This window comes from Xenopus laevis, chromosome 5L (assembly GCF_017654675.1).
Source record: "Xenopus laevis strain J_2021 chromosome 5L, Xenopus_laevis_v10.1, whole genome shotgun sequence".
NCBI lineage: Eukaryota > Metazoa > Chordata > Amphibia > Anura > Pipidae > Xenopus > Xenopus laevis.
In genome coordinates this window covers 114,187,613-114,211,146 of record NC_054379.1, presented here as the reverse complement: position 1 = coordinate 114,211,146, position 23,534 = coordinate 114,187,613, and the positions used below count along the sequence as shown (strand labels likewise).

The following is a 23,534-nucleotide window of genomic DNA, read 5'->3' as shown; positions in this document are numbered from 1 at the left end:
ATTGCCCCTGGATTTGGAGGATCGGGCGGCAAAATGGGCAGGATCACCCCTGGATTTGGACCAACCTAATTTGTCTCTCTTGTAGTTTTCACTAATGTAGTGAATTGTTGGAAGGTACTGTATAACTCAGTTTAATTTTTGGATGTGCTGCAACCCCTTCTCTTCTGGCTGCACATTCATTATTAAGCATACTGTATCTCATTTGGTCTTTTGTGCTTAATTATAGTACACTATATTCCAGATTATTAAATCGTACTCCTAAAATTTTAATTAAAATTATCCAAATAATCTATTTTTTATATTTTATTTTTCAACTCAAATATGTCCTATCTGACTTTAAGATTATATAAAAGTGGGTTAACTATAGTAGAAACTGGATGTTGTATTGTGGGTAACTTTTATTAACTTTTAAGAACTTTTGTTAATTAATTGATGGGAGATCCCAGCTCCACCCTAAAATAGCTTTTGTGACCCTCCCTTGTTCTTACTATTAAGTTCTTACTCTTTCCTTGTTAGTCACTTGACAAGGACACACTACTCAAACTGTACTTTTGTGCAACATTTAGAGAACCAACTTCCTGTTGCCTGACTCGCAAACTAGCAAAAGACTAGAAAAATACTCACCTCCATTCTTCATTAGGACTGTGACGCTGGCACTGTTATTGGATTCAACCAGTTTGTTAAGCTTTACCGATTGCTGTGGATAAAATATGGATAATCATGGATCATTTCTTCAAAAAAGAAACATATTGTGATTTTAGAGAATCAGTACTGAGTATCTTAATGCATATTGAGGAGAGAAACAAAGATAATGACATTATTTTGCAGTTTTACGTTTTATTAGGCTGTAAAAATACATTGTTCATTTTTCTATAAAATGTGACATACCTGTCTAAGGTCATATACAGTAAGCATGACAGAAATCAGGGTTATAATAATGATAACAATAGAATATTCAATGTATCCTTCAGACAGCCATAAGCCAAGACTGGCAATTTGAAAAAGGTAAAATGGATTTAAAACCTGTAAAACAGAAAGAGAATATTGGATGAAAATAAGCACCACATAAAATAATAATAATGGTATAAAGAGGAGACAAGTTAATTGCAAATACCATATTTATACAATGGGCCAGATTCAATTCAGTGAAAAAATGTTATCTCATGGTTTATCACTTGAAAACTCATGGGTGTGATTCAATTCAAGGAAAAAAACTTTTCTCCTAATTCAGTTTTCACATGGTAAACCATGAGATAAGTTTTTCTGAATTGAATGGCATCTCAAATTGAATCTCGTCCATGAGTTGTCATGTGATTAACTTTTTTATCACTGAACTGAATCTGGCCCAATGTGTCTGTATAAAACCTTTCCTATTTCCCATATGCTGCTTTAGACTAGGCTAGAGTATTTATATATTAACTCAAATGCTTCTTATTTCAGACTAGAATTATATCTGGGCTTGAATCTTCCTAAAATGAAGATTAAAATGCAGGCTTTTTTTGTTGATGTAACACAATTATTTGTTATATACAGTATAATTCTGTTTTTAAAAAAAGTCTGACTTTTACAGTGACAATATTTTCTTGTGAAATATGCCATCCTTTGAAAACCTTGAACATACAGTACTACTCAATAGTTTCAAAGTTTGATTATCTAGATTGGCACTGATCAAATAGATAATTGTGCTATATGCATTATTATTGTTGCATTTGAATGAGATGTCTCTAGATGCCACTAATTGAAACTGTACATTAAGCAGGGTTTTTATGATGCTATTTTTCTTGACAAGTGGAGTGTGACTGAAAACACTGTTGTGCTGCCATAGTGGTAGGGATCCTGTCATCGGAAAACATGTTTTTTTTCAAAACACACCAGTTAATAGTGCTACTCCAGCAGAATTCTGCACTGAAATCCATTTCTCAAAAGAGCAAACAGATTTTTTTAAATTCAAATATGAAATCTGACATGGGGCTAGACATTTTGTCAATTTCCCAGCTGCCCCAAGTCATGTGACTTGTGCCTGCACTTTAGGAGAGAAATGCTTTCTGGCAGGCTGCTGTTTTTCCTTCTCAATGTAACTGAAGGAGTCTCAGTGGGACATGGGATTTTACTATTGAGTGCTGTTCTTAGATCTACCAGGCAGCTGTTATCTTGTGTTAGGGAGCTGTTATCTGGTTACCTTCCCATTGTTCTTTTGTTTGGCTGCTGGGGGGGAAAGGGAGAGGGGTGATATCATTCCAACTTGCAGTACAGCAGTAAAGAGTGATTGAAGTTTATTAGAGCACAAGTCACATGACTTGGGGCAGCTGGGAAATTGACAATATGTCTAGCCCCATGTCAGATTTCAAAATTTAATTTAAAAAAATCTGTTTGCTCTTTTGAGAAATGGATTTCAGTGCAGAATTCTGCTGGAGCAGCACTGTTAACTGATTCATTTTGAAAAAAATTTTTTTTCCCATGACAGCATCCCTTTAAGGTAAACATTTTAATGAATTTGGGAGTTCTGAAAATACGGGAAGTAAGCGATCTGTAGATGTGCACCCTTTTATGAACTAATTAATGATGGAAGCAATTATCTTTGTACATTATTCCCAATACCATATAGCCAATGGAGCCCTTGAAGGTAGAAAACAACCCATGGGCCTAAAGTAGTGATGGGCGAATAAATTCGCCATACACAAATTTGTAGCAAATTTCTGTGTTTCACCGCAAGCAATTAACTCACAAAACTTTGGCCAATTCGTCAAAATTGTCGATTGACTCAGAATTGTCGATCGCGTCAAAATTATTCAGATGCCAAATTGACTTTAATGCATTTGGACCAAATAATTGCTGGTATAAAAATTGTCGTTTGTGTCATAATTGACGGACATCAAAATTATTTTGATGCCCATTGACTTCAATGAGTTTTGCGAATTTTCCGAATTTCACGGCACAGATTCGCCCATCACTTGCCTCCAGTTGAACAGCTCTGATCTATGTAATGGATCTGAGGTCTTATGAGTAGGTGGTGCAAATGGACACCTTCGCTTTAGGTGGGCTACACGGTTGTAGACACCAGCAGTGTCACAACTGTAATGCATTCATGTCATTTATCACAGTTTTTACAGTTGCAGCTGTAAGATGAAAACAATATCATTTAATTTTTATAATGATGCTATAAAAATACAAACAATAATATGAACTGAAAATATTAAATACGAATATAAGCATAACCTCTTTAAAAAGTAATTTCCAAACTGGAACAACTTCAACTTCAATTGCATTTTGTCCGCAAATTTGCCTTCTGTAAAAAAATTTGTAAACAGTTTCCAAGATTTAGTTCTACATTTTACGTTTAGAAAATTAGATTAAAATTCATCATTAGTTGATATTTTTCTTGACACAATTATTTATTGATGGCATATTACTTCAATGATTATCATTTTATGGATTAATATCAATATATTCATTTTGTACATGCATTATCAAAATAATTTTACAAAAGCTCAGTTATGCTGCCCCTGGGTACTCAGCAATTATGCGAATGTCACACTAGGTATACTTTCTCAACTTGTGAAAAATGCAAATTGCAAAAATGCTAAATTACCAGTTGCACCCAATGCTGCCCCGTGTGCAGTCACTGACATGTACAGTATCCTATCACTGCTCAAATGGTGCAAATTTTAGCCATGAAACACTTGTGTGTGAATGTTCTGTTTTAAATCTGCCCCATGTGCCCATTGACAGCAGATACCACCATACTGCATATGCGGATGTATGTCAAGTTTAGACACATGGTTTAAGGACAGAGTGAGGAGGCTGTATGCAAAGTACAGCTACCTAGAAATGAGTTAGTGATCCCAGTATAACAAGCAGTTGTGGGGTCAGTTTCTACTCTACTAAAGCTGTTAGTAGAGTGCCTCTTGCTAATGACAATAAAGTGTCATTAAGAATGCAGCCACAAATGCAGTCATGCAAAAGTGTGTCAATTTTGCTCTTAGTGATTAAAGGTAATTGTATTCAAACATGCTCGTTGCACTTCCTTATTATCCTTGGAGTGCTTCCACGTCTCTTTATTTTGTTACCAAACACTTTAATTTAAAAGGCCCATTATTTCCTATAGCAGTATCTTAGATAAGATTACCATACAATGCTGCTGCCACTCAATGGAGTCATTGAAACCCAATGGCAGGGTGTGAGTGGTAAAATCTCCTAGAGTGACATACATGTCCCTTGGGCCTGCCCACAGCCCTGTTATATAAATATTTCTCTGCAAAGATCACATGTTGTTAACACTTTCCCCTAATTTATAAAAGCAGTTCTTCTTGTTCTTAACAAAAGATTTAATTAACTTGTTTGCGTATAATATATGTTGATGTTGCCTTATTTTGACCATTCAACGTTCCAGAGAAAAATAATTAACATGCAAGAGTACATTACTCATAATATAAAACCCACTGACACATTATTTTCATGACAAATAATAAAAGTGTGAAATCTGTCAATGTGTACAAGCTGTAATTGAACAAGATGTGGCAGTTAGTAATCTCTCACACTATACATTTCAGATAAGAACAATACAGGACAACTAAGGACAGGTACACATTTAATTTGACAGTGTTAATGTCAATTAATTTCTCAGTGGCAATACTTTTACACTGAGGGGCAGATTTATTAAGGGTCGAATTAAAAATTTGAATTCAAATTTTCAAATTCTTTTTATGGTCAAAACTGTCAGATTCGACTAGGGAATTATCCAAACTCGATTCAAATTTCAATTTGATTTTTGAGATTTATCATGCTCTGGCCCTTTAAGAATTCGAATTTGACTACTTGCAACCTAAAACCTGCCGAATTCCTGTATATGTCAATGGGAGAGGTCCAATGACCAATTTGGAGATGTTTGCAGCCTTACTGATATTCGAGTTTTTTTTCGGAGAAAAAACTCGAATAGAGTTTGGCTGAATAGAGTTTTGGGGTCGGTAAAATTTGTCCGACTTTTACATATTCGATTTTTTTCAATAAATTATCCCCCCCCGATCGAATTTCAAGTAAAATCAAAATCATGTGAGTTAAAAAAAACTCACATGAATTCGAAATTCGACCCTTTGCTAAATCTGCCTCCGAATGTAACATAATTTCCATCATGAATATTTGTTTTTTTGATGAATTCATTAAATACATAGAAAATATATATTTTATATATTTAAAAAAAAACTTTTCACACTTTTCACACAATAGGAAAAGACATATGCAGAAGGTATTTATTTAGATACTTAAATAAAGATACACTACATCTATTTGATATAGTGTCCCGTTTCGATTCGCCATGAATTTCGTAAATTTTTACGCAAAATTCGTGAAACTGGCGAGAAATTTGCGAAACTGTGATTTTAACGGCAGCGTCCATTAAAGTCAATGGGCGTCCGTTAATCGTCACCGGCGTCAAATTTGTCGCTGGCGTCAGAACTGCTGCGGCGAAACGTGCAAATCCGGCCACAAATTCGCACCTGGCTAATAAATTCGCCCTTCACTAGCAATAGCCCATAATAGTGAAGCATTATTATTTTCTATCGGTATACAGAAAACAATATAATTAATGAAATCTGCCTTTCTTTTTCTCAGTAATGCAAAATGACTGGCTAGTATTCTGCATATTTACAGCTCTGAGATTATTTTAATGATACTATAGTTATTTGAACAACATTCATCATGATATTACATTTAAAGGGGTTGTTCACCTTCAAACAACTAGTTGTTTTCAGATAGATCAGCAGAAATAACGACTTTTTCCAATGACTTTCTATGTGTGACGGTTTTTCTAATATTGAAGTGTAAAGTGTCATTTCTCTCCTTCTGAAGCAGCTCTGGGAGGGGGGGGGGGTCGCCGATCCTGTAAACTGTTCTAAATGGATACATTTATTTGATACATTTCTTATCTGTGTCCCTGTTGAGCAGAATCTCCTGGTTTCATTACAGGCAGCTGTGAGAATTGATACAATAGTTGCTAATACTCCAGAGATGCTGCTGAGAAATGTATCAACTAAATGTTGCAAAACTGTAACAGTTCAGAATCTGCGCCTGAATTACTGAGCTGCCAGACTCAAACACCAGAGACACGAACATTCAACTTTAAACTTTGATTTTGGAAAAAACTTAAAAAATAAATAATGGAAAGTAATTGAAAAAAGTCTTTATTTCTAGGGAAAAATCTAAAAACAACTGATTTGAAAAAAGTGTTTGGAAGGTGAGCAACCCCTTTAAAGGATGAATGTATGTGAACAATACATGAAGTTATAGAAATCACAAGATAAAAAGTTAAAAAAAAACAAACATATCAAAAATAGAAACTGTAAACTGTATAATTTAGAAATTGCTAATAAACTATTGCTGGAAACAAATGTGCTTCTTCATAGGAAAAGTTTTTTCATACATTTAACCCCTTTTATCTTCCTGTATTAAAACTAAAAACTATTATTTTTGTCCTGTTCCACTTTAATGGCTGCCCCATGGCTAAACAGTAGCTTAATTATATAAGCTGAAACTGTAGTAGTAAACACAAACACCCAAAGTGCAAGGTGATTAAATATTTATATTTAAAACCCTTTACTTTTTGTCGTTACTAATCTTTAAATAATTATGGTTAATTATAAACTCATAATTATATATTATTTGCATGCAAGTTACCAAACCTACTAAGAGGTCCAATATGTTATGGTAATATGGTAATATATGTGAGTCTTGGCAAGCAAGACTGTATTGTTGTAGTCAATGCAATATTTATTTATTCTCTTTCTTATATAAAATATACCATTACAGTAGAGCTGATTTGATAGCATTTTTATTTTCAGTGTCTTATATAAAGCATACCATTATAGTATGGCTAGTTTGATAGCATTTTTGTTCTTAGTGGGGGATATCACTGAGAGTCCAGGTGAAGACACTACACATATGCAATAAAGTACAAGGTTTCCAAGTCCCTTTAATACCACAGAGGGTTCCAAGATAGCAGGTATGGTGTTTAGCTCCATAAGAAATAACTGTGCAGATTTACATATATTCAGTAGGAAAAACTTAATACACCTAATGAAAACCACTTATCAAAATTGAATTCTATAGTAACTCTATAGAACTCTATAGAAAGATCAAGCAACAGTTCTTTTAACTACTCATGCATCTGGAGGATAAAACAAAGCATTTTTATGGCTCCAATCACCTGCAGTGTTCCATGTCATGCCTCAGATAAACCCCTTACTATTATATTTGTAGGAATCCGTAGGGTTAATTCCCCTACGGTCTGAAACCACAAATCCCCTGCCTGTGCAGCTACAGGTTGAACTTAGAGTGAAGGGAGGGGCAGGAGCCCTTGTCCCTCTGCAGTATGTCTGGCAGAAACCGAAGTGTGTCACAAGGTGTTGATGCTGCATAACTATTTGATATAGGCAGAGCCACTTGCTCACACAGCCATTGCTGCATTCTATTTAATTGAGGACGGAGTGATTAGAAGTGCTGCAGGATGTAAGGGCTTAAAAGGAGTTTTATAGCCCTGCGGGCTGGGGAGTGGGAACCCCAAGCAGACAAGCTAGACCAGGAGGGTCTGAAGCTCCAAATACAAAAATTGGACTTTTATGTGTTTGCACTATGGAGAGTGCTGTGGTTCAGCAGAGGACTTTATGTGCTTGCAGTATGGAGAGTTCTGGGAACTATACGTAAGGATAAAGCAAGCTACGTGTGCTTCGCTGTAGGATTTCATCGCTGTGGATGCCTGTTCCAGCTCTATGTGAGCCTGCCCACAGGCTGCCACATGGGAGCAAATACCTTTGTCCAGCCAGATAGGTATTTGGGCAGGTAGCGCTACCTGGGTAAACTACAAGCTCTTTAGAGAAAAGGGACTTAGACTCTTTGTCCGCCAAGAGTGGAGTGTGGGACTTTGCCTGGCAGGAAGGTGCCAGGATAGGACTGCAATTATCCCCAGGGTAGTGGGTCATTAATATGTGAATGCATATTTAATTTGCTCTTTTCTCTATTATATAAAGTTTGTGTTTTTGGTGTGTTTGATTGTTTTCCTAATGGAGCCACCCACAGATGTATTCCAGGGTCCCGTTAGGTGGAGGTGCTGCCATGAGAGGTAATTCCCAGTACCCTTTCACTTAGAAAAGGGGACTCAGTGCCTGGTATATGGTAAAACTGTATAACCTAGGCACAGGTGGTTGACCAAGAGGGTGTTACATAATTATAAACAAAACCTAACTGTTCGTGAATAACTCTGCCCCTGGAAAAGAAGAGAGACCAATCACAAAGCAGGAGCCAGCACAGACAGAGGTGATCATTTACTGACAGTCGGAACGTTTGCAACAATACAATACACAATATTAATATACACTTTACCAACACAATATTTGCTCTCATTAGAGAAAAGTTGGTTGGTTGTCAAGGAGTACTGGCCTGGCATAATGTATAAGTTAATAAAGTCCAGTTTAAAGGAATCAAATGTAAATGTACATAGTTAAGCTGGATTGAAAAAAGTTCAACCCTCCAAAAAACCCCAGTACACAAAAATACACATATTTATACAAACCTACCTATATACACACATATCTAATTATATATAGCAATTAGGGATGCACAGAATCCAGGATTTAGTTCAGGATTCGACCAGGATTCGGCCTTTTTCAGCAGGATTTGGATTCAGCCAAATCCTTCTGCCCGGCTGAACCGAATCTGAATCCTAATTTGCATATGCAAATGTGACTTTTTGTCACAAAACAAGGAAGTAAAAAATGTTTTTCCCTTCCCAACCCTAATTTGCATTTGCATCTTTCACAAAGGATTCCGGGGTTCGGCCGAATCCAAAATAGTGGATTCGGTGCATCCCTAATACCAATATCTGTACAACCTAGCTGTAGATCTTGTAAAAAGTAATCATGTTCCCTTACAAAAGCATTTTCTCCAGAGAAAACAGGCTCAATCTGAGTCTACCCTCATAATTTAAATCTTCATTCCCTCTAACCAGTTTAGTTGCAAGTCTCTGCACTCTCTCCAGCTCATTTAAATCCCTCTTAAGGACTAGAGCCCAAAACTGCACTTCATACTCCAGCTGAGACCTTACCAGAAACCTATAAAGAGGTAAAATTATGTTTTCATCCCTTGAGTTAAGGCCGTTTTTTGTATGCAAGACAGAACTTGCTTTAATAGTCTAACTAATCCACCCAACCCCCTTGCAATTTGTAGCCCTCTTTGTCCAGTATAAAATCATTACGATTTGCTATGGTGTTAGGGCCACCTGAAAACAAAACATTGCTATTAAATAAAGGTACCTTAATGTTTGTTCTTCTTGTGTAAGTCCAGACCCAAACCTTGAATGTATCTGTGAACATGAATAGAGATCCTCAAGTGCTCTGCAAAATATAGCAAAAACATTTACTGTAAATGGAAAAATACATATATATTTTGCCCCCTTTCACGGGACTGGGTTGTTTTACATGCTACTGTAATACTGACTTTGGCTGCCTTATTCCATTTCAGTGGAAGCTCCCTTCTTAAAATAAAATAGTTGAATATTACGCAAAGTGTGTGCTGTGCAAATAGTTCTGGTGTAACAGAATGTAGCAGAACCCAAAAGACTTGTGAAGAAGCATGCAAGGCGTTAGATGGAGGATGGTTGACCAGTAAAAACGATTTAATATCTTTGTAAACGAGCCCTGTAATATAAAGTGTATCACTTTTCTAAATGGTATCTTTAACTCCTATTGATTTTCCACATACCCAGCTTTTTGGAACTTTTTTTCTGAAAGTAGCCAGACATACTTTATCTTCTGGACTCGAATGTATCTAACCTGTTAAAGTAAAGCAAACAGAATATACATTATAACTATGGCTATGGGGATTTTTCTCATTCAGGATTCAGTAATAACATTTGTCTTATATGAGCAGTGGGTTAAAGGGCAGAAATAAGACATTATCACTTCTCCCATAGCAGTTTCCTACCCAAGTAGTGTCCCATACACTTGGCTAAGTTACAGATGATTTTATGTGCATTATGTGAGACAATAGCATTTGCATAAAAGTTTTATCTTTCTGGTGCTTTTACTACAGAGACAAGTGGAAAAAAACAATGAGAATCATAATAGAATATGTTTATAGCATAATCTCTACAAGTTTCCATCTGGAAACCAAGCCAGAAGTCAAGAATAAATGAATATTCTGCTAGTATAGAAAAATAAAATCTGAAACAGACAAACATGAACAGGGTCATATGCTTTTGTCTAGAAAGAGGATGTTGATATTGAATTTCTATGCAAAATACACAGCAAACAATACACTCTCTCCCTCTCCCTCTCTCCCTCTCTCTCTCTCTCTCTCTCTCTCTCTCTCAACATTATAGATGACTCAGATTTGATGTGTGTATGGTAAATTAAGGATAATGATGCTTACTCAAGATTACATATCTCTAGAAACCAGTTAGAGCCTTGATTTACATTTGTATATGTCAGCACACATATGAAATGAGAATAAATTAATTTATTGCTTCATAGAAGTAAACAAGAATAGGTGATTGCATAGTATCCTCCTTTAACTTATTGTTTGTGTTACTACCTCAACCAAGTTTCACACTTGCATAAGATATTTAAGTATTGTTTTTTACTCTCAGACTTCTTCATCACCTCCCACAGCCGTCTCATATCATTGTAATCCTCCTACCAGACAGGTTCAGCCTCTCTGAAAATCATTGCCGCAATAGCCAGCTAAAAATGGCATGACCATTACATAAAATATCCCATTTACAAATAGTTGGCTGCTTTAAGGTGCGAACCATTTGGAGATGTGACATCTAAAGATTTGTGCCTGTTTGTGAATGTTGCACAGGCAGGCATAGATGACATTTCAATAATAGGGAAGACTCGTGCTCCAGAATAAATTGTAAATGACTCACAGAGTAGAGAGTGTGGTCCGGGTGCACCAGACCCCTGAGCCCATGACTGAGTGCCCTAAGTGGGTGCGAAACGCGTAGGGCGGATGGAGATGCAGATATACATTTTTTAACTTTGTATAAATAAAAAATAATCTGGTCCTGTGGATTCATTTGTGTGCTGGTCAGCCCTGCTTCTTCACAGGCATAGACACGTAATTGTCAGCAAATCAGCAGCCCATAGGGTCCATATGTGTGTGTGTGTCATTCCTGGCATGAAAGAAATATCACCTACTAGTGTAAGGCACATTGGGAGTCCTGCACTTACTGCTTGCTGAATTGCACTTTGCACTACAACTTGTGCTGCATGTGCCTTAAAAAGTAACCAGTGCAAGGTGCAGCTCACACATTGCACTGCTCTTTGGTACGTGCCAAATTCATATGGATAGGGGTAAATAAATGATCATTACTGATATACAAGAAGAAGCATCTATGGGCGTAAGGCACAGTAGAGACTTGAGTTCAGGGTTCCTTTGCACCAAATGTGCTAACAAAGGCACAACCAGTGCAACATGCAGAGCACACTTTGCATTTCTCTTTGTATAGGTGTAAATGAATGTTGACCTTATTAGCATCCAGAACTTGTGCCTACCTCGTCGTAATGGGGCCTTATAAGATTATGTACAACCCTAATAGCGTCACAACTGGAGCTTTCTGAACCCCCTCCACACATATTAGTTTATGCAATGCAAATTTTATCAGAGGGACAATGGAATTTACTCCAGCTGTCAGATGCAGGGGCAAGCACTTGTATAATTCACAATGGTGTGATTCAAATTCACAGCGCCACTCTGCTGGCTGGCAGTGGCGATTGAATACTGACTAATCAAAAACTGAGCCCCCTTCATTACATGGGGCCCTTATGTCCAGCTTCAGCCTTAAAAAAGATACAATTAAACCATCATAAGCATTATCCACATATGAAGGAAATATCACCAGGAGTATTTTCATCTGTATTGGCTTTTTTTGCCCATGTTCAGTGTAATGGTGAATAAGACTAAATGACAAAAAAATACTATTTATTCTTTATAATTACTGAGACCTGTATATTCAAAATAAACCACATATATACTATAAAAAATGAAAAATAAATACTTTATGTTCTGGCATCATAATTGATCTATTGATGATGGAATGTTCATCTTTCATGTTGATATTGTCTGATGTCCCAGTCAGCATTGAATCTGGTTCTGAAAGATGAGTCCATAAAAGATTCTTTCTTGAGCATTGCTTAAATTCATCCTGTTGGTAAAAGTAAGCAGTTATTAACACAAGCAAACAAGGATTACATCTATAGGCTGCCATGTATAGTTAAAAGGTTCCTGTAGACTGATAAAAGGTCCTTTGCGGCACACAAGATATTTCTGGTGCACCAATCTCTCCTTTCCCTAATCAACAGTAACATGATACACAGCATTATCAGCAGTTCATAAACAATCCTTCACTTACAGCACTTTAAATGCATACCTTAGCCATAATATGGCTTTAAACCTCTAAAAGCCATGTTAGTTGAGGCATTTCTCCACTGGAGTATCTATGCTAGGGGAGAAAACACTTTCTTCAACCCAGATATCACTGTGCATTGAAAGGCGTGGTATCTGCCGGTTGGTGCACAGATGGGGTGTCAGACATGACTAAGGTTCCATAGTTTATAAATAATGATAGAATGGCTAAAAACAATTCTAGGTAAGCGAAAAATACATAAACAAAAATGAAAAAGATCTTGTAGACACTTATTGCTCACCGTTGACCTCAGCAAAAAAGCATTTGCATTTTCCAGTAAGCAGGGTTCACAGTATGCCCAGACCTCCCATTCTGGCTTCCAGTAAAATAGAAGCCATAATAATCCAAGGGAAAAGATGTATCCCATAATGCAAAGTCCTTTACGCCATAGAATAGTCCTGTATCCAAATATTTCCTATGAAACAGCATACATGCATGTTAGATGATATTGAGTTAGTTGTTTTTGTGATACACTTTTATAATATGTGAGCATGCAATTTCAATACTATGACAATGACTTTTATATATAGCACAGAACATTGGTTGGGGTAGACACTTCTCCTAAAATCTCCAATGAAATGCAATAACCTCTCTTATGTTTTGACCTAGCTGGCTTCTTATAGCTTTGGAGGTTATTTTAGCATTTCTTACTGTTCTGATATCTAAATTAAGATTATGATATTATTAAATGCATTCCAAATTTACAGATCTGATATAGTTATTTGTTATATGAGATTTTGTCTTGTAGAGAGACTAAGGAAAGGAAAATAAATCAACCTTTAATGGTGACCTCTAATATCTTTGGAATTGTAAATAGTTATATGGTAATAACACCATAAAGTATAGGTTAGCCAAAGTGAGATATGCAATTAACAACTTGCAATGTGGGGTCTAGGTGCACATGCTGCTGACTATCAGCAAGATGAACAATTCCTCAACATAAAAGCAGATAAAAAGGCAGACAAAAAGCTGGACCTCTATTTAGATTTTCACATTAAAAAAAGGGTAGTCATGGAAAAGCAAAACACAGGGCCAGCTTTACGTATTGCGCACCTAAAGGGGCAATAAGGTTTAAAAGTGTTCTGTCATGATTTTTATGGTGTAGTTTTTATTTCTAAATTATACTGTTTACTCTGCAAATAATTCACTCTGCCATATAAAATGTTATTCCGGAACCAAGTATATTTTGTTTTGTTGTAATATTGGTGTGTAGGCAGCCATCTCAGGTCATTGTGCCTGATCATGTGTTTTCAGGCACAGCCAGTATTTCATGATGGAACTGATTCCAGATAAGCTATTGTTTCTCATACTCAATGTAACTGAAGGAGTCGCAGTGGGACTTGGACTTTTACTATTGAGTGCTATTCTCATATAGCTGTTGTTATCTTGTGTTTGGGAACTGTTATCTTGTTACCTTCCCATTATTCTGTTCATCGGCTGCTGTGGGGAAAGAGAGGGGGTTGATATCACTCCAGTCACATGACTGAGGGCACCTGGGAAACTAACAACATTTCTAGCCCCATATCAGATTTCAAAACTAAATATAAAAATGTGTTTGCTATTTTGAAAAATGGATTTCAGTGCAGAAGTCTGCTGGAGCAGCACTGATGTGTTTTGCTTTCCCGTGACAGAATCCATTTAAGAAAGGTTTCCTTGTTGCAGGAGTGAGGAGTATTTCCAGTTATCTGAGTCTTACTGTATGTCAAAAAAGGGTTTTACTATTGCTTTTTTTAATTGCATATAATTCATGATATACCAAGCCTTTCTGCATTGGGTAGGATGTTAAAAGAGTAAATCTGCTTTATTCTCAAATAAATGCCTCCTTTGCATTAAAACATGAGATTTCCTTGAACATTTCATCCCTAAGTATAACAGCTTTTGTCAGCTAACTGGAAGCCATTTGAATTTTAATTGTGGAACAGTGTTGGATTTAAGGTTATATTTCAAGTTTGACCAGAGCAATGTTCAGATAGTAGCTGTTGATAAGACATTCCATAAGCCATTAGGGCTAGATGTTTTAAATGTTAAACATATGATTTAGGCAAAACTTAGCAGGGGGGGGAGCTACAGAAGAATAGTAGAAACTTGGTGGATAAAATCATGTAACATAAGTTATGTGTGAGGTAATGCGTCAATGCTTCCTTCCTATACCCAATGTATGATAGATGAGGAGTAGGAATGTATAGTTGTATATTACTCTAATTTGTATGAATATTTCATTTGCCCAAACACATGGCATCAAAAAAACCCTTCACTGCCCCTACAATAACCTCTTGAAACACAGTGGGCAAAACTTCAGAAATGTAACTATGTTCCCTTACCATAAAGTTTTTCACATTAAAGAGTCTCCATCTCTACACATTAGAGTACAGTTGCCAAACTACAGAAGTTGGCACATTAAAAAAAAAAAAATGGGCTGCTATCATTTGCACCACCTCATATATTCTTGGATATTCATGGCTACTAAATATTTCATGTATAATCCTATAACCCTATTGTGTTTGTTTTTAAGGGCTTACCATAACCATATCAATAAGGGATACACCGAATACAGGATTCAGTTCGGGATTTGGCCAGGATTCGGCTTTTTTCAGCAGGATTCGGCCGAATCCATCTGCCCTGCCCAACTGAATCTGAATTCTAATTTGCATATACAAATTAGGGACTGGGAGGGAAATCGCGTGACTTTTTGTTTCAAAACAAGGAAGTAAAAAAATGTTCCACTTCCCACCCCTAATTTGCATATGCAAATTAAGATTAAGATTCGGTTTCAGTATTGGGCCGAATCTCTCGCAAAGGATTCTGGGGTTTGGCCGAATACAAAATAGTGGATTTGGTGCATCCCTAATATGAATTCAACATGCTAAACTTGTTTTTATATAACAAAGCTTAAAGAGACATAAACATTAAAAAAAAAGGTTTTACACAACTGTTTGCATTTAAATAAATACGGTACATCAGAATACAACTCAATATTTTTACATCATCTATCTAGCAAACTAAGTCATGTAAGAAATTTTGCTAGCTACTGTACCTAAACCTTTCTGATGGCACCTATAGCTTTGTAATTTGAGGTCACAACCCTTAAATTATGGGACACTAATTGCTTCTGTACCCATGATGTTAAATGAGCCCTTTATCCACAAGCACTTAGTATTATACAGTACTATGTAGCTGAAGGAAAAACCGGCTGGTTGTGGCCCTGCAAGGGTTCTCTATATCTGTCAGCCTGCTCATGGATCCTTTGTCTAACATCATTTTAATACAAACTAACATAAAATAATGGGGTATGCCAGGTGAAAAGTTGTACACCACAGATTTAGCAAATGTTCTCTCCTGTAAAATAAATGAGGCTGGCAAGTTAGTTTTTGTTTAAGAGAGTAGATCTACATTGGCAGCTTTTGCTGCTGCCCTAAAAAGCACTGCAGTAAATTTGATGGAGGGTTTCGTGAAAACATGGAACATAAACTAATAGCAAGAGAGCAAAAAATATAAAAATATAAAAAATAGCAGATAAAGGGGGAGAAAAAATGATAAAATTAGAGGTGATTAATATTTGGGGCAAGAACCTAAATATGGAAAATTGTAGGGTAAGGGTTATGGTCAAAAAACCATGTCACTCCTGTGATAGAATCGAGTGATAGAACTGAGCAGAGAAACTATTACCTTAAACTTTTGCCATTCTGTTCAGAACCTGCTGCACCTTTTTTACATTCATGATGGAAGTAAAGCAACTGCTAAGAAATAATTCATGTAAATTGCAACTGTGCTCATTTGTAGAGCCTTCTCTACAATGCACTGGCATTCCAGGCACTACCCATTGGCACTCGGTGGGTTTTAATGGCAAATAAACTTTAAAATCTAAGTATAACAGCTACCTGTATGATTTGTACTCAGTTTAACAGTATATAAATAACCTTTCTGTTCTCTACCTATCACAATTTTTGAGTAAAATGTTAAATTCAAAAATAAAAATAAGATTAAAAAATGTGCCTTTGAATATATAATTTCAAATACTGTGACTAAAACATCCTACCATTTGCTTTTCTTCTTGCAACAACATAAACCTAGCATTATGTGAAGACAATTAGGAAGTGGATAGAGAGTGAAAGCTGAAATATTACCATTTCATTTTCCATTTCTTCATTGAGCAATGCCCTGTGGCCATCTTGATTTGCTTCTCCCATGAGACAGAGCAGGCAGAAGAGGTAGCAGAAGTGAATTGATCTTTGGTAGCTTCCCTTTGAGATCTTGTAGTTTAGTTTTCTTGTTTATAGAGAATGTCTCAGCAACACACCTTTTATTACAAGCATTATGCATTTATTAGGTCATCAAAAGGGAGCAACACATTGCATAATGGTTTACCTGACTACCTGTTGGATTTGGCTGCAAACCAAACACTAGCTGCCAAAAAATATATGTACTGGAATAATTAACAATGGGACAGACAGTCATTTAAAACAGGAGCATAAATACAAATACTATACATTCTTTGTTCTGCAATGTAATCAACATTAACAAATAATTGTTTAGCAAACTCAAAGTATGGAAATCCAAATTACCCCTTATCTAGAAAAACCCAGGTCCCAAGCATTCTGGATAAAAGGTCCCATACCTGTACTAAGGGTAGCCAAGTCTGATAGATAATTTATAATGAGCAATCATTAACAGAGTACTTTCAGCTACACTGCAGTAATGCCATAGGGGATATTTTTCAATGAACTGTGGACTATATATACATTACAGGCCAAATAAATATCTGAAAAACAGGCTATTATAATATTCTCATTAATATATGCAGAGTATCCGCTAAAGGAATGTGCTTCTTTTGGATCATGAGTGCTCAGAACATTAGTGATTGTAGTTAATTGTACATATGTACCTCATGCATTGCTATGCTACATGTTATGTACCCTTGGGCTACTTTATAAAGACTTACAGATCTGCAGCTAATAATAAAAGTGCATATTATTTAGAGCACTGGTTAAAATGTGCAGTATTGTATTTTTTGGTAACTCTATATAATAAAGGGGAAATATCACCTCATGTCAGTTGTTGGCAAATTACTTTCCCAAGTTAGGACTGGTTTTGATTACTCTCCTATGCTTTAATTGTGTTGTTGTTTATAGTTAGTGTCCTGTGCAAAAGCAAAGCATCCTTTATGCTGGTGAGTCCTCTTCTTGTCAAGATAGCACTCCTAGAGATTGTCTATATCTGCTCTTTTTCAGTAATTTATTATCTTCCTGTTTACAATCTTCATATTGCAGCACAATATTTTATGAATCCTATCAAGGACAATACATTTTCCCTGGTAATATTGATTCTTTGTTAAGTCTTTATTTGATCTGGTAAAATAAACACATAAGCAGCAATAGAAAAGCTTGCATTCTGAAAGCTTTATAGAGTTTGTATTACTTTTTGTAAGGTACTAGCTGCATAAATTGCATAAAAGTTGCAATAGTGTCCATATGTCTACGGTCATGGGTCTCCCCAAAGGATATACCATAGATGTTTAGATTTTAGGCAGGAAATAAACATCTCTGGTATCTTTGGCATATTACATAATATAATTGAGATCCAATGTAATCTTTTCTGATAAAATCAGATTACCAGGGAGAATTGTATAATGATGATGTTTATACTGCTGCCTAATGGCTTTCTCAGTGTAATCAGAGGTATGTAGAACAATAGTCCTTGTGAAGATTCTTATTCATCCAGGTCATGGTATATCTGTAGAAAAAAGTCAAATCAACTGAGCTGTGTTTTTTCCTTGAAGACTTTCACCAGTCATCCAACTGGCTTTCTCAATTCAGAATACCTTGTACATAGGATCTTTCTTTGGTCTATATCCTCTGAAATGTTGCTCCATACAATCAAGACCTAACTTAATGACATCATTGTGGATTATGATAAACAGATTATGCTGATTGGAGCAACATTCCAGAGGATAGATACCGAAGAAAGATCTTTGAAAAAGGTCCGAAATGTTGGAACACTATAACATGTGTGTATAAATAAAACAACATTATATCACGAGAAATAGGAGTGCTGATTCAGGAATTAATTATTCCAAAGTTTAAGTGTATGCTGGTGTTTGATCGTTCACCCGAACAGAAACAAGGACAAGAAGTGCAGACATTACTACTAAGGAAAAATGAATAGTTGAACTTAAGCTAACTTCCATCTTCCTTTTCCATCTGTAAAAATCGGCACACAGATGGGGAGACCGGCACTTGTCCACTGGTCACACTGTCAGCAAGTCGGAAGTGCACATGCATCAAATACAAAGAAGTGATATTAAGCATAGCACCACAATGCCCTACCTGATCCAGGTGATGAAGCAATCAGGACTCCATACAAATGAGCTAATGTGCTGAGGGAATGAAAGGACTAAAATCTCAGTCTCTAGGGATGATTTGATGGCAGGTCTAATGCTTTTCCAAGGCTAAAAAGACTTGCAGAAGGACAAAAATATGCCAGAGGGGTGTTTTTTTTCTTTTATAGCTTTGGGAAGAGTCCTTCTAATGGGAGCAGGTGGGGTGGAGCTATACCAAATAAGTGCTGGGATGGATTTGCACAGGGAAGCATGTATTGCATTAACTGGCATAAACCAACATTTCACAACTACAGCCTTTTAAATAAAGAATGCGTAACACAATAAAGGTATTTTTTTATGGCAGTGGAGAGTGCAAATAATTTAAAGAACTGACATAGAAGTCCACTTTTTGTCCCCTAAGGTGCAGTAATTTTCAGCACAATGAGACTCACCTAATTTTGTTTGCTGTGGGATAGAATACACGTCAGAGCTGTATACTCACTTATGGCAATTAGGAACGTAAAGGGTTCCTTTGCACCTGACAGCAAACAGGGGTGCAAGTGAAAAGTACAAGGACTTTGTGCTGTATTGCTTTCACCCCTGTTCAAGTAGAGCAGTATATACCTCAATAAAGGATTTTTTCTATCCAATGACACATAATAATTGACAGTAATGCACATTTAATTTATAAATAATCAAACTGAATAACATTTAGACATTCACGCTCTCTTATCCTCCTCTGAGGACCGAATAGAATATCTCTGTTTCAAACCATATTTTTTTTATTAAAGATGACACTAGCTGACAAAGCAGTGGAAACAATATGGTCAGGCATTAACGAGCATGCAAAACACCAGATATTAAGAGCTTATATGTAGATTTTTTCATGAATAGCACTAATGCACCCATAGCATCTATTAATGTCAATAAAGAACAAGGTGCAAGCTTAGCCTGAAGCTTATAGAGGGATATGGCATGGGAGTTCTATTCCAGTGACCAGGAGTTATATACAGGGTGTTCTGTGCAGTTGGTGTACCCGTGGGACAATATTTAAACCTGACACACAGTTAAGAGTTGTAAACATATAAACCATGGCCTGTCACCATGATGCCAATTTTTCTACCACCTGCACATCATTTTGTACCATTTACTCACTCTCCAGAAAATTATTGACATAATGTGTGATTTCAGTAAACTAGGGTTAGATAGATTTGTTAATACATCTAAATATATAAAGTTTGATACAAATGCATTGGTTAATAATTTAGTTTGTAAGCTCATCTAGGTAGTTTCCATTCCTTGTATGCCACTGTTTTACCATTTTACCATCAGAACTATTTACTATCTCTATTTGCCCATTGTGGGAAACAATAGGGAAGAAGTAAAAAGAGAGATCAAGAAGCACTATGCACTGTGTAAATGCTAATATACTGCATCTACAAAGTAATTTTCAGACAATGGAATAAATAGATACATGGAATGAAGAATATATATTGTAAAAATAGGAAAGAGAACAATGTGTACCAAAAAGGGTTCGGTTTTAGTTTTAAGAGATAATAAATCCTTTCTTAATCAATGACTCATGGACAATAGCACAAAGAAAACATTCCAGTTTAAAGAAGAAACAAACCCTTATTAAAAAAAAACCCTATCCCCTACCCTACACAGACCCCCCTCCCTCCTCTGACCCAGCCTAGCTGCTGCCTGGGCAAATGCCCCTAACTCTTTACTTAACCCTCCGTGCAGAATCTGTCCAGCGGAGTTCACAGGCACCATCTTGAGCCGATTCGGTAATCTTCGGAATGAGACCGGTGCTTCAGCAACTTTTGTGAGTTTCGGCGCATATGTAGTTGTAGGGAAGAAGATGGCGCCCGTGAACTCCACTGGACAGAATCTGCACGGATGGGTAAGTAAAGAGTTAGGGGCATTTGCCCGGGGGGGGTAGCTAGGCTGAGGAGGGGAAGAGGGGGTCTATGTAGGGTAGGGGGTAGGGTTTTCTTTTATTAAGGGTTTATTTCTCCTTTAATGGCAACATTTTTTTTTTACTTTTATCAGATGGAAAAATACTCGGCACCTGTGAATTGTATGTGATGCTTGAGGGCAACTATATGCATGTATTATTTTGAGCTCTGTTTCTTAACTGTGCATCTCCAATGGTACTAAAATACAACTCCCAGCATTCCTTAAACAAATATGGTCAAAGGTTAGAGCTTACTGGGACTAGTAGTTCAAAAACAAGGCTTTAAAGGAGAAGGAAAGTCATCATACACTTGGGGGTGCCAAATGTTAGGCACCCCCAAGTGATTGTATTGACTTAAATGAAACCCTGGGTGCTCCTATCAGCAGAAAACTGCACTGGCCCGAAAGTTTTCTAGTGAGCACCACGGAGAGATATTCTTCCGTCTTCTTCTTTCTTCAAATTTCCCTGGGCAAAAACATGAGCAGTAGAATGAAATAGCCGACTTTTTATTCAAAGTTCGGCTTTTCGTTCTGCTGGGCATGCGCAAGAGGAAGCAGGAAGAAGATTTCACCATGATGCTCACTGGTATAACCCCGGGACGGTGCAGTTTTCTGCCGATAGGAGCATCGGCCCGGGGTTTCAGGTAAGTAATTACCGTCACTTGGGGGTGCCTAACATTTGGCACCCCCAAGTGTACGATGACTTTCCTTCTCCTTTAAAGTCTGTTTATAAGCACCAGCACCATTTTATAGCCAACAGCATCAATTAATAGGTTTGCAGTACTTGCTAAATACTAGAATGTGGATGGACTAACAAACATTAGCCACCCTATACATTATAAATCAGTTGAGGCAACCAATAGGTCTCATTTCAACATTTTTTAAAACCAAAAAATTATTGTGAATTCTCCACATAATACCCATCTATTATGACATAAATGGTCAAGATATTAGACATGGGTATTAGGCTTACAATTACAATCTGCCATTATGGGGGTAGGAGGTGCATGGATTGGTCAAGATATTAGACATGGGTATTAGGCTTACAATTACAATCTGCCATTATGGGGGTAGGAGGTGCATGGATTGGTCAAGATATTAGACATGGGTATTAGGCTTACAATTACAATCTGCCATTATGGGGGTAGCAGTTGAGGAAGTGAAGAGAAAAACGCCTGCAGAAAAAGGAGCAACAGGTCAGAAGGGCATAATAGATACAGCAAAGACCTAGAGATGCTAACAGACTTGCAGCCTATGGATATGGGTGGATCCACCGATGTGGTCCAAGGAGATGATTAACTTTAGGGCAATTGGTTTGTCGCCAGCGTTTAAATCTGCACTATTGCAGGTGAAAATCATACAAGTGCTTTTGCAACTTTCGCCAACTTTAGAAAACTAAGTGATGCCTATGTTTTCCCACCAGCAATTTACATTATTGCTGGTGGGAAAGCATTTTCAGGAGATGTGTTTTTTCACACAGGCGACAAATCTCCCTGTGTGCCATTTACAATAAAAAAACACGGACTTGGCTTATTTGTAAATAGTGATGGGCGAATTAATTCGCCAGGCGCGAATTCACCGGCGTAAAAAATTTTTTTTTCAAAAAAACGGGCGCCGGCGTCGGAAACGGGCACCAGCGTCAAAATCGAGACGCTGGCGCCGTTTCGAGAATTTTTCGCGCAAATTCGCCCATCACTATTTGTAGAAAAATAGGAAACAAAAATACATTGTCGGTTAGTAGATCATTGAGAAAATAAGATAGGTACCTCAGTCATTGAAACCGAGCAAAAAAAAAAGTAAAGGTTCATTTTGAACCACAACCGCAGTTGTGCACCCAACGTTCGTTGCAGCTAAGGAATTAGGTGCAGATGCCATTTTGACACAGAGCACTGGAAATGAAATCCAGATACCAAATATTTTCAGTGTAATTGTGTACAAATCACTTTAAAGTGCCTGTTCCATTAAGTGTATTTTATCACTCATTGCCACTTCACCCCCCACCATTGTGCTGAAAATCTAGTGAAAAAATGGTGTACTGTGGACTTGTGACCAGAATTGCACTTTACACATTGCACTTGTGTTCATATAATGAACCCTATGATGTATAATGAGGCCTAAAATATTTAATGAAGTTGTTTAATTGAGAAAATCTGCTCTGGAATTTAGAGCTGCAAATCCGCACTAATTATGCCAGCCCATGATTTGAATATAATTATTAAAACAGCCACTGCTAAATGGTTTTGTCCTTATTATAGACACTACACGGGGCTAAAAAGAAACTTCACTGGTTTACTTTACACTGAAGCAGAGTAGTGAGAAGACACAGCATGCTTTAAAATAATTGTTACTAAAGCATTATTATAACTTCTACATAGAATAGCCTATACTTCAAGAATACACCGATATTGCAGTTGTCTGCATTTATATGTAATATAGAAACTGCAACTGTGAATTTCTTTTTTTTTGCTCTTCAAGGACCTCCCTCAGTATAACAGCAGAAAATGTGGTTTTTCATCAGCAAATATGCACTCTCTGATAAAGTAAATAAATTGTGTTTCTGCTGAAAATATTGACTGCCTGTATTACTTATTTACTAAAAGGGATACTGTCATGGGAAAACGTGTTTTCTTTTGGAAACACATCAGTTAATAGTGCTGCTCCAGCTGAATTCTGCACTGAAATCCATTTCTTGAAAGAGCAGATTTATGTATATTTCATTTTGAAATCTGACATGGGGCTAGACATATTGTCAGTTTCCCAGCTGCCCCCAGTCATGTGACTTGTGCTCTGATAAACTTTAGTCAC

At 36.8% G+C, this 23,534-nt stretch overlaps 1 protein-coding gene across 2 annotated transcripts in view; it reads right to left on the bottom strand.

The window, feature by feature from the left end:
* The window catches only part of atp13a5.L (ATPase type 13A5 L homeolog), a 42,069-nt gene extending 23,162 nt beyond the window's left edge, over window positions 1-18,907 (bottom strand). Inside the window, exons 1-9 of one of the 2 annotated variants that reach the window (XM_018263661.2) lie at window positions 18,778-18,907; window positions 16,579-16,751; window positions 12,696-12,869; window positions 12,047-12,193; window positions 9,748-9,818; window positions 9,300-9,380; window positions 3,217-3,286; window positions 889-1,023; window positions 625-697 (exon numbers count right to left, since the gene is read on the bottom strand). In XM_018263661.2, coding sequence (XP_018119150.2) covers window positions 625-697; window positions 889-1,023; window positions 3,217-3,286; window positions 9,300-9,380; window positions 9,748-9,818; window positions 12,047-12,193; window positions 12,696-12,869; window positions 16,579-16,641 — 814 coding nt within the window. In that variant the 5' untranslated portion in view covers window positions 16,642-16,751; window positions 18,778-18,907. Of the gene's footprint in view, window positions 1-624; window positions 698-888; window positions 1,024-3,216; window positions 3,287-9,299; window positions 9,381-9,747; window positions 9,819-12,046; window positions 12,194-12,695; window positions 12,870-16,578; window positions 17,402-18,777 lie in introns of those variants that run through there. The other variant, XM_041563309.1, reaches the window with a different exon arrangement.
* Between the last annotated feature and the right edge of the window lie 4,627 nt (window positions 18,908-23,534).